Raw genomic sequence first — 11,779 nt, 5'->3', positions numbered from 1 at the left:
ACATCTATTTCCCCATCATTAACTTCTCTACCAATCTTACACCCACCCAACAACATAACCTCAAACTCATCAATAACACCATTGCCACCCACCTACCATTTCTCCTAGAAATACCCCATGACACTTTTATTACCGACACGGACAATATTCATTGGGCCACAGCTGCAGCCATATTCACACACTGGTGCAAACAACTGAGTTTATCCCCTACCTGAACCCTACACCGGCCCTGCACACCCCTGCCCTTAACCCCTTCTTAATCGCCGACATCCATAAACACCAAAACTCCACACACCCCTCTCTCCCTCTTTCTCCCCTACCCCCCTCCTTAACACAACCTCCCTTAGCACAACGCGTCCTAGCTCAACTCAACTCAGAATCCACCGTACTTAACCTTTCTTCCATACTTCAATTGTCCCCAGCCCAAATACAACTACTCGAAAAAGATTTATCTTTCATCCCACGCCCCTCGCGATACAACTGGGGAAGCTTCGGAGGGACCTACACCACTACCACAGACGTATTAAAATCATTGACCATTTTCACGGTAAACAACAACAAAACACACAATGCTTCACATTACCGTCCAGCTGGGAACCCACCGGTCTACAAATCCATCCCCAAATACATTCCATCATCCACTCTGACCGTATTGCCCACCAAGGGAGCCAGGATGTTGGCTAAATGTTTGGCAATGTTATACGTGACCGAGTTAATGCTACTGACAATGGGTCTGGGGGGGGCCCCCTTCTTTGTGAATCTTGGGGAGCCCATATATGCACGGGATGGCATCTTGGGGGTACAGACGGTGATATTGTAGGCGATCAAAGGTGCCCTCTTTCTGTAGTTTTTGTAGGCATTCTATTGTCTTTTTCTTGTATCCACTGGTTGGGTCTCGTTTCAGCGATTCATAGGTGTTAGTATCACTGAGAAGTGTAGAGACCTTTTGTGGTAGTCAGATGTATTGAGAACTACCGTACATCTCCCTTTATCTGCTGGAAGGATGGTAATGTTTGGATCCTTGCTCAGGGATGTCACGGCTTTCCTTTCCTCAGTAGTGAGATTGGAGGGTGGGGGCGTAGCACTGGACAGAGCTGCTGACACTTTTAACCTAAGCTGCTCGGCTTCGGTTTCTGTCAAGTTGTTTTTCCTTATAGCTGATTCTGTAGCTGTGATCAGATCAACTATAGGTAATTGCTGTGGTGTCACGGCAAAGTTCAGTCCTTTGGCTAAGACCCCTCTCTCTGGGTGGGTAAATTCCCTGTCTGACAAGTTCTTTACCCATCTGTCATGCGTTTCATCTTGTGTGGGATTGTCAGTTTTTTGCCTCCAAGTAAGGATTTCTGTCTTGTTAGTGTTGCTTCATATTTGTAGGTTGTGGAATTTCCTTTTTTGTCTTTCTTTGCTCTTGGTGTATTGAGATAGTTGTGCTTTATTTTTGAAGTCAATGATCTTTCCAAGGACGTCCTCAGGTAAGAGGGATGTTAGTTTTTGGAGTAAGTGGTCCGCGTTCTCCTTCAGCCCTTCAGTGGTGAAATGGGTCTGTCTCACTCTCTCATTTAATAGCTGGTTTTGTGCCTTTTCCAAGATCTTGTCCACTCTATAGCCTTTCATAGTGGAACGTAGGCATAGGCTTGTTGGTATTAGCCTGTTTTGTCTGCATCTCAGATTAAACCGTAGGTGGTTTCTGTAATCTGCAATCTTTCGAGCCATCCTTTCATATTCCTGCACCATTTTGAGGGTGTCAACCCCAAATTGTTCTGCAACATGCCTGTGGATATTCTCATTCATCCAGGTCATAGTTATCTCAAGGCAATTGAATCGAACGCAACTGGACTTGGTTTTGTCTTAGAAGACGTTTCACCTCTTATCTTTTTTTTACAAAAAATACTTTATTGCGTTCCATACAAAAATTACACTGCAACAATCAAATCATGTACCAAAACACAGAAAATCAGACATGACAAACACCCCTGACTCACAATGAAATACAATTTACAATAACAAAGTGCAAATAGGCAACAAGGTGCATGTAATAGAGTGCATTAAAGGTGCAAAATGTTCCACGGAAGAGTTTGATTCTTATCTAATGTCCTTCTCCTCCGGAGGTCAGCCTGGATGTGTTTTATTACCATGTCTCCATCTATAACAGTCTGTTGGAGGGACATGGCACATCTGGTTTTCCAAAGTTTGTATGTAGTGATAATAATGACCAGTTGATACAGTTCTTTGTGTTTCTGTGGGATGTTTTCTGTTATGAGTCCGTAAGTTACTGAGTTGTAATTGATGTCACAAGATAGACCAAGTCCTTGTAAAATGTTCCACACCTGCTGAGATCAATAACAATCAATTAACAGATGTTGTTGTGTCTCTTGTTCATTACAATAAATCATCGGACATTCTGTGGTTGTGACATAACAGCTCCATGAAACAATAGCACGTACAGGGAGCCTGGAAACTGAAATGAGCCAGCGGACATCCCTGATGCTCTCTGAGTATCTCTTGTCATTTATTATTTTAATTACTTTCATATAATCTCTCTCCAAGATATTTTTATATTTAATTACACCACCATATTTAAAGTCATTTATTTTATTAAAAATTATTTTACTTGTATCACTTACCCAGTTTATTTGTACACATCTATGTTCATGTAAAAAATCTGAATATAGTAATTTATAATAAGGGTGTTGTCTTGCACTGCCCCGTTTTTTTCCCCAATTTTTAACAAGACCGACCCAGGGTGCTTTTCCTGAGATGGCCACTGCACACATTTTTAACAAAGGCAATCATCAATCTAATACTCAAATCAACGGCGCCAAGGCCTCCATACTCTCTGCTTTTAAACAAAAGGTCACGTTTAGTGACTTCTCTGGTGGTTCCCCAAACCAGGTTCACACATTGTTTATTTAATTGTTTTAATATGCTGGGAGTTGGCGGAAATATATTGGCAAGAAAGAGGAGTTTGGATAGAATGTATGTTTTCACTATATTAATTGTAGATTTATAATTAGTATCTTTATTTCTCCATTTATTAATTTCTTCTTTAACAATATTCAGTTTTTCATCCCAATTTCGTTCACTACAATCATTGTTACAGAGGGTCAAACCAAGTATTTTAATTTATTCTTTTATTTGAATGTTTAAGTGAGGTTTTTTACTCTCCGTTCCTATCCAAACTCCTTCAGTCTTTTCATGATTTAATTTAGCACAAGACGCCAGTTCGTAAAGACATAAATGATTAATTAAAATATCCATCTCTAACTGATTCTTTATGATGACGGTAACATCATCGGCATATGCCATTGCTTTAACATTGCAACTGTTATTAATAAGTTTACCAGATATCAAAGGGTCAGCATTTATTATTTTGATTAAAGGGCTGATCGCCAAGATATATAAAGCAGCACTCAGTGGACAGCCCTGTTTTACACCTCTTTCTACATTAAAAGAATCAGTTAGTACACCATTCACATTTATACGGACACATGACTTTCTATACAGACATTGTATCATATGAATAAAATCATTAGGGAAGCCATATGCTTCCAACACAGACCACAGGTAGTCTCTAGAGACATAATCAAAGGCTTTCTTTTGATCCAGCCCGATTATGAAAAAGTCTCGTTTTTGTAGTGTCTCTCTCAATGTGCACAAGTTGTCCCACATCAGACGTCCTTTAATTGCACATGTCTGTTCTTTATCTATAATATTATCTAGAGTGTCATTTAATCTATTCATTATTATTTTAGCTAATATTTTATAATCTGTATTCATTATAGTCAGGTGTCTGTAATTATTTATGTCTGTCTTGTCTCCTTTTTTATATAATAAATGCAACACGCCTTCATAAAAAGAGTCACCGAAAGTACCAGAGTGCAGACCTTCATTAAACATATGTGTGAGGAGATTTAACATATCATCTATATATAATTGATAAAACTCAGTAGGAAGACCGTCAGGACCAGGACTTTTATCTACATTTAACTGTTGGATAGCCTGAATCACCTCTTCTTTTTTAACTTCTCCTAACAGAAAATTATTGTTAAGTACAGTGTTTCTGGGAACAGATTCGAGTAGTAAACTAACACATCCAGGATCAATATCAATCTTTTTATACGATTCTTCACATAAATTTCTGATCACCTCCCTTTTCTGTTTTTCTTCGAGAACAACATCACCAGACTGATTTTTTATAGATTTAATAAATTTATCGTGAATTTGCTTTTGTCCTGATTTCAGTGCATATAATACATTACCTCTGTTGTTTATTTCTGTTTGTTTATAAATATTAAACAACAGTTCATTATTCATACTATCTATTTCTAATTTTAAATTGGACATAATTTCTTCTTCAACTGATGATCTTTGTTTCATTTGCTTTAAGTTTATATATTGTTTAACTAGTGAATCATATCTCATATTTTTAAGTTTATTTAATTCTTTACTTTTAAATTTGAAAAAATCTTTCACCCTGGATTTTAATATTTCCCACAGTTTAATGTTTGATTTAGTTATATTGCTTAATTGAGATATTTTATTAATTTCAGATTTTAAATCTATTACTATATCGTTATATTTTAAACACTGTGTATTCAGTTTCCAGAAGCCTCTTTTAACAGAGGTTTTGGAAGACACTGATGCTCTAACTAGAAGATGATCAGAAAAATTGTTCAGAACAGTTGAATAATCATTTACTTTAAAATTAGATGATATGTAAATTCTGTCTATACGTGTTTTTGTTTTTGCATCAAATCTTGTGAAGTCAAACCCAGAGGGATTCAAAGATCTATACACATCAATTAATTTAAACTCCTCACATATTTCTTTCAATACTTTACCTTCAGATGTCAGGGTAAATGGTACAGCACTATGTCTGTCATTTTCTGATGTAACTGTATTAAAATCTCCACATAAAATGGTATTATATCCTATTAAGAGGAGTTCTCTAAGTCTTTTAAAAAGCTGTTTTTTTTTAGTTCTTTCGGGTGAAGTGTATACATTAATAATTCGATATTTATCTTTTCTATAAAAACAATCTATCATGAGAAGCCTACCTGGAATTATGTCCCTTCTTCTAATGATATTAACCTCTTGAGTGTTAAAGAAAATTCCTACCCCATCTGCACTACTTTCACCAATTGAAATAACACTTTTACCTTTAGACCACATATCACACACATTCTTAACATCTTCATCGGATGTCAAACGCAATTCCTGAGTACATAATATGTCAAAGTTGGTATTCAACAGATAATCAATTTTTTGCTGTCTGAAAACATTGGATTTTATGCCACGTACATTCAAGGTAGCGACATTAAGAAAGCACATAACATAAAGGTCTAAGGTGTGGGTTTGTTGTCATGCCGTTTACTATTTTTTTTCACAAAACGTGATTTTCTCTTCTTTTTTTTTTAACAAGTTGAAAAGGTTCTTCAGTTTCACTCAAGAGAGCAGAAAACTCAGGTGTGGTGGAAAAAGAGTCCAGCTTACTGATGGGGGGGATGAGCTCAGTGAGAGGAGAAAGAAGGGGAGTACTACTGACTCTCTGACCGGCTGTTAGTGGGTCAGAGAGATCAGAGATCTCTCTCACCTCTTATCCAAGAGGCTTCATCAGTTCATGCTTGTCTGACTAGGCTGAAACTAGTCTGACAAACTGGTGTGGAAGCACCCAGGTATTTAACCTCTGGGGAGGTCTTCACAAGGCCAATGATGTCACTGTTCGTTAGTGCTCCAATGGTGTGTCAACGACAGTCGTTGAAACTCCTGCTGCAACGGTTGTCACTGGAGTCGTTAGAGTCACATGAGGCCATTTGTGAACGACCGTTGTTTTTAGAGGTTAAGTCGTTAAGCCTCCTGGGCAAGGATGAAAGGACAGCATTATAGGTGGGGGATAGGTGGTGTCGCAGACCTCCTCCTCTATTGAGAGATGGCTTTTCCAATTTCACATAGATGGCTTCTTTTACACCTCTTTCAAACCATCGGTCTTCCCTGTCCAAAATGTGCACATTGCTGTCTTCGAAGGAGTGTACTTTCTCCTTGAGGTGTAGATAGACAGCTGAGTCTTGCCCTGACGAGTTAGCCCTTCTATGTTGGGCCATGCGTTTGTTTAGTGGTTGTTTTGTTTCACCAATGTACAAGTCTGGGCATTCCTCACTGCATTGGACAGCGTACACTAGGTTGCTCTTCTGAGTGTGTGGTGTACGGTCTTTTGGGTGTACCAGTCTTTGTCTGAGTGTGTTACTGGGTTTGAAATACACAGGGATGTGGTGTTTGCTGAATATCCTCCTGAGTTTTTCAGATACCCCAGACACATAGGGGATGACAATGTTATTTCGCTTGTTCTTTTCTTCCTCACCCACCTTGTTCTTTCTGGAACAGGCTGCGGATTTCACAAAGGTCCAACTGGGGTAAACCACAAGTTTTTAGAGCCTCCCTCAGATGTTCATGCTCTTTCCCTTGGGCCTGAGTGCTGGTAGGTACGTTATCAGCTCTGTGTTATAGGGTCCTGGTGGGTACAGTGCTTTCCACACAGAAGTTTATGTAGTCCGTAATACATGATGTCAGACTGTCAATGTCCTCCCCATGCGAATCGCTGAGTACTTCCCACACAGTGGTCTCGAAGCAGTCCCTCAGGGCCTCCTTGGCCTCATCAGACCACCTCTTCACAGTACAGGTGGTTGCTGGTTCCCTCTGCACCAGAGGTTTGTAGACAGGCAGAAGATGAACCAGGTTGTGATCAGCTTTTCCCAGGGGGGGGGCAGGGGAATGAGTAGTATGCGTCCTTGGTGTTGGTATAAAATAAATCCAGTGTTTTATTGTCTCTGGTGAGGCAGGAAACATACTGGGTGTAGGTGGGCAGGGTGGTGGATGGACAGGCGTGGTTGAAGTCCCCAGAGATCAGAAGGAGGGCCTGAGGGTGCTGTGTTTGCAGCCTACTTGTAACAGAGTGGAGAATGTCACAAGCAGACTCAGCTTTAGCAGACACTGCTGCCATTATGACATGAGAAAACTCCTTGAGTAGATAATATGGCCTCATGCCAACAGCCAGCAGCTCAATGTCCCTGCAAAAATGCTGTTCCTCGATAGTGATGTGCCCAGAGTTACACCATCTATCATTCACAACACAGCCAGCCCTCCTCCTTTCCTCTTACTGCTGTCCGCTGTCCTGTCGTGTCTGATGACTTGGAATCCGTCCAGCGCGGCGATCGTGTCCGGTACTTCCGCGTTCAGGCCGGGCCGCACCGCGGTGTGATGCAGCGCTAACAGCTGGCCCCGGGTGTAAACAATGGAGCCACGACTGGGCACCAGGTCCCTGCACACGATCAAGTCCGTGGAAAAATAGGAGAAAGACCGCTATGAAGAGAGCGGCATTCATCTCCATACCAAAACAAAACTTAAGTGCTAGCTAGCTAACTGAAAAAAACTCCAAATAACAAAGTTAAATGAAAAAGAAATTGAAAAAAAGCTCAGCGGTGAGCAGGAGCTGCTGTAACAGGCATACGCACTGGGGGCACCACCTTGCCCAAAGATGGAGCACTTTGAGTGGTAGCGTACGGGTCTAGAACGTGGACAGCAGAAGAAAGGAACTACAAGCTACATTCTGGCAAGTTGACACGTCCTGGTGAGGAACCTAACACCCAGAGGTGGTCCTGGGAAGCTGCGTAGCTATTGGGAGGACAGGGGAAGGAGAGGCCATGACAGCCCAGTGTATGTGGTTGAACCATTGCAAGGAACAGCAGGAAAACGAGTGTTACAGTTCATGGTGATGTTAAAGCACTTCTACTAGTATGAAAAACACGTTACTGCTAGTAAACAAACAGGCAATCTGAGCATTTATTTGAATAGGAATAAGCACAGAGATGGGTTGCTATCTAAACACTTGATTTAAGTTAAGGCAGTAGTGTGTACACTTATTTAGATAAGATGCATGGCATAGAGAGATGTGGAAACATAATGTTGGGTATATGTGGTAGTTTCCTTGTCCTTTTTTGAGGATTGGGGAGCCCACCAATGCTTCACCCTTCTATACATATGGACTATGGGCATTTAGTCCTGTATTACTGCCATGAGAGGTTATGAAAAAGAGGGAGAAACAGACACTGACAAGAGATAGCAACAAGAGATATATATACTTTATTAATCCCCCTGAGGGGAAATTCAATTTTTTCACTCTTTTTGTCATTAACACACAGGTCCAAAAGCCACACACATGCACAAACAGGACCTATACATGCACAAAGTGGAGAGATGTCAGAGTGAGGGGGTTCGGTGCCTTGCTCAAGGGCACCTCGGCAGTGCCCAGGAGGTGAACTGGCACCTCTCCAGCCACCAGTCCACGCTCCATATTTGGTCCGGACGGGGACTCGAACAGGCGACCCTCTGGTTCCCAACCCAAGTCCCTATGGACTGAGCTACTACCTAATAATAAATTGATGTGTTGAAATACTCACCTGTTCATTTATTATGTATATATATTTTATAGTCCAAGTCATAAGATAGAAAAGAAAGTGTTAGGCAATGTCTTTTTTCTAGTGGGGAGGGTGTTGTGCACCTGTTGGAGGTGAGCTGTTTGCAAAGGTGCAGTAAGAGCCTCTTGTCTGCATGTCTTCATCAACATCTCACTGTGGCTGATTCTCCTTGTACTCTTCCTCCTGGCAGTATTATTACACTTGTCTTAATTGAAAAAACATATTAAACATATTTTAATTCCTATAGCCTTAAAAATAAAAGTCCCTCTTTGTTTTGTTATATAAAACTTTTATTGTGAAGCTGCAAAATAAGGAAATGTTGAGTTTTCGAGCAGCAACTTCACACAACTTCTAATACGGCTGATAGCGAACTTAAACAGTGAAATAAAGCAGATATCTAAAGTAAAAACAGGACGCAGGAGAGAAAATAAACTCCAAACCACAGAGATTCAGTTAGAAGCTACAAAAGTCCTAAGAGCACTGCGTAGAGCTGAATACACAGAGACTTTATGAAACGCCTTTCTCTCTGGTCTCCTGCAGACAGAGGTGAGGAGAGTGTCACAACACACAGACCACCGCTACCTGCTTGAGTGCGGGTGGCCCGGCTTTTGGACCTATTCCAGAGAAGCTTGGCGTGGCACCGGGTGTCAACATGGCTTGACTGGACGCGGCTAAATGTTACAGAGGAAAAGGCCCACAGTATTGTACATGTGCTACTGCGGTAACTCAGACTGATTTAGTGTAGCTTGAGCAACATATTGACCGATGTCACACTGTAGAGTACGTAGTTAATAGACAGATTAAACAGAGGAGCAGCTCTGTGTCTCTCTGAGTGTTGCTAGAGAACCTGTGAGTGAGTGAGGGGGCAGAGCTGTGCGGACAGAATGAGAGAGGAGAGATGAACACTGGTATGCGTTATGTGACGCAACTTGACCCTATATCAATATAGTAACAGTATTGTCTAAATCTATATCTTGCTTGAAAATATTAGAATATTGTAAAAAAATCGATATACCGCCCAGCCCTAATATTGACCATGGAATACTGGCCCTAAATATGTTTGTACTAGGCTGGCGCCATGCACGACCTACCATAAAGTAGCCAGTTGTCTATAAGTGTCCTCCAGAGTGTATGCAGGCTGTTTCCTGACCCAGAGATCAGAATTCACATTGCAGTCACTATATTTGCTACACCCATCTACAGACACTTTGGTTGCTCTTTTGAATCTTGGAGAGCTAACATAGTAGGTGTAGAGGATTTGAAAAGAAAAAAAAGGGGCCTCAAACCTTTTCCATTATTTTCCTCCTGATAAATGTAGTATTTGCAGTAAATCATAGGCTAAGTCACTTGATAAGAAATAAGAAGTGCATATTGTATTATACACACTACGTCACTCTGTCCAGATGAGTGTGTGTTTATGTACCCACAGGGTCTCACACCAAAGATAGATTCTCTGGCATCAGAAGAGATCCGTTGTCTGCAGCAGCAGAACAGCATCCTGCGGGCTGTGGTTAACCAGATGAGGAAGGACATGGAGGGTCTCACCCATCCCCAGGCCCAGCCACAGGCCTCCTCTCCTCAGACAGTTCAGCATTCAGAAGCCCCTGCAGCTAAAACTCAGATGGCCACTGGATTACCGACCCAATCAACTGACATCTCCTTCAAAGTCAGTGCACCAGGTGCGGACAGCACTCTGTTACACAAACATGACTGATGATTTCATCCAGGAAATTTTAGTGAATTTATTACTGTGTATGCTGTGGCAAGCTATGCTCAGCTTTGTATAGTTTAGCTCCAAGGGCCAGTTTCACAAAGATAGACTTTGACTTTTATTTAGATCAAACTGATAGTCAGACTTCAGATAGACCTCTAAATGAATCCATTGCACAAAGCTGTCTAGTTCTTGACTATCTTAAAGGTGACATATAATGCAAAACTCACTTTTTCATGGCTTTTCAACATTAATACATATGTGTCCTCAGTGTGTTTAGAGATCCCCAAATTAAAAGAAAAGACCACCCTCTCTCTTTTTCTCCTGCTCCATCTATCAGAAAACATGTGTAACAACTAGCTATTCAGACTCCATATACCATCCTTGGTGACTATACCTGTACACAGAGTATCTATTATAACTACCTCACCGTCAACAGTTGCATGTGTATTAGCATCACACAGCAATTAACGGGTTGAATGACAGAGTTGAGCCATTTCTGTGTAAGTTTGTTGGGACCGTTTAGCGGCCTTTGGTCTGGTGTTAGCCACTGCTGCTGTATTAGCTTGTGCCTACCGGGCAGATGTTGAACTGAACATTCCCTGGAAGGAGACAGGAGACGGCAGCAACAGAAAATGTACTTATCTAGCAGGGATTCAGACCCCTGGTGCAAAAAGGATCAAATGCAGATATGGTTTTACTGGAGAAGTGTTAATACTATTTGGTACTGAATTACTTAGGTCAATACATTAACCTGCTCATGCTATTCTCATGCACTGTTCGTATGTTTTCCTACGAAATGCACGAAAATTCATACATGGCCCACGTAATCATGAGCCAGTACGTCATGTATAATCCATGTATTTGGGAAGGCTGCCATCACGTGATCAATGTGTTGATGTGAGTTAAGATCAAAGAAGGATGAGGTCCAGTAAGGTGGCATTTTGAGGTGGTGGATGGGTCACAAAACAGGGGACTTTCCTCAGGAAACTGGTGACCGGTACTGTGTGAACTTTGAGTCATTTTAAGGTATGTCATTGCCAAGTTTCTTTTCCTAAACCTGACCACAGCAACTTTACTTGCCTAAACCTACCCTCCTTAACCTTATGTTAAGGACATGACATCATTCATGGGGCGTTCATTTATAGGATATCATACAAACTGTTGTGTGTGCATTTTCATGGAATATCACGTGAACTGTTATATGAGGATATGTTGAAGAAGGATTACCCCTCCCACTGCCAACTCTTTATCCAAAAACAATAGCACATACATTTTTAGATTGCAGTTTAATTGTCCAAATCTATAGAGCAGATGAAAGTGTTTGTGCTTCATACATTCCTAAGACTAAACAGAATCACCTTAAGTGACCAAAACAATTGATCAAAATGGCTAAGGTAATGTTTTTTTTACACATCCTAGCCCAGTTCTATAACTGGTTTTTACAACAGGTTTATTTACGTGTAATTCTTCAAAAAAAGTGCAATCATAAAAAACATACTACATGGATATTATTTCATGCGACTTTGAAAATACTGCTTACATTTGTTCACATTGACCATATCAGGGCATGCCAGAATTATCAGTGTGTCTGAGA

At 40.9% G+C, this 11,779-nt stretch overlaps 1 protein-coding gene across 3 annotated transcripts in view; it reads left to right on the top strand.

Annotated features, from left to right (window-relative positions):
* Window positions 1-10,438, top strand: part of ccdc57 (coiled-coil domain containing 57) — a 65,752-nt gene extending 55,314 nt beyond the window's left edge. For 2 of the 3 annotated variants that reach the window (XM_050060306.1, XM_050060305.1), the window contains exon 7: window positions 9,901-10,438. In XM_050060306.1, the coding sequence (XP_049916263.1) occupies window positions 9,901-10,185 (285 nt within the window). In that variant the 3' untranslated portion in view covers window positions 10,186-10,438. Of the gene's footprint in view, window positions 1-8,195; window positions 8,602-9,900 lie in introns of those variants that run through there. The other variant, XM_050060307.1, reaches the window with a different exon arrangement.
* The last annotated feature ends 1,341 nt before the right edge of the window (window positions 10,439-11,779 follow it).

The sequence above is a fragment of the Epinephelus moara genome, chromosome 13 (assembly GCF_006386435.1).
Source record: "Epinephelus moara isolate mb chromosome 13, YSFRI_EMoa_1.0, whole genome shotgun sequence".
In the NCBI taxonomy this organism is placed as follows: domain Eukaryota; kingdom Metazoa; phylum Chordata; class Actinopteri; order Perciformes; family Serranidae; genus Epinephelus; species Epinephelus moara.
This window is presented reverse-complemented; position numbering and strand designations above follow the sequence as displayed.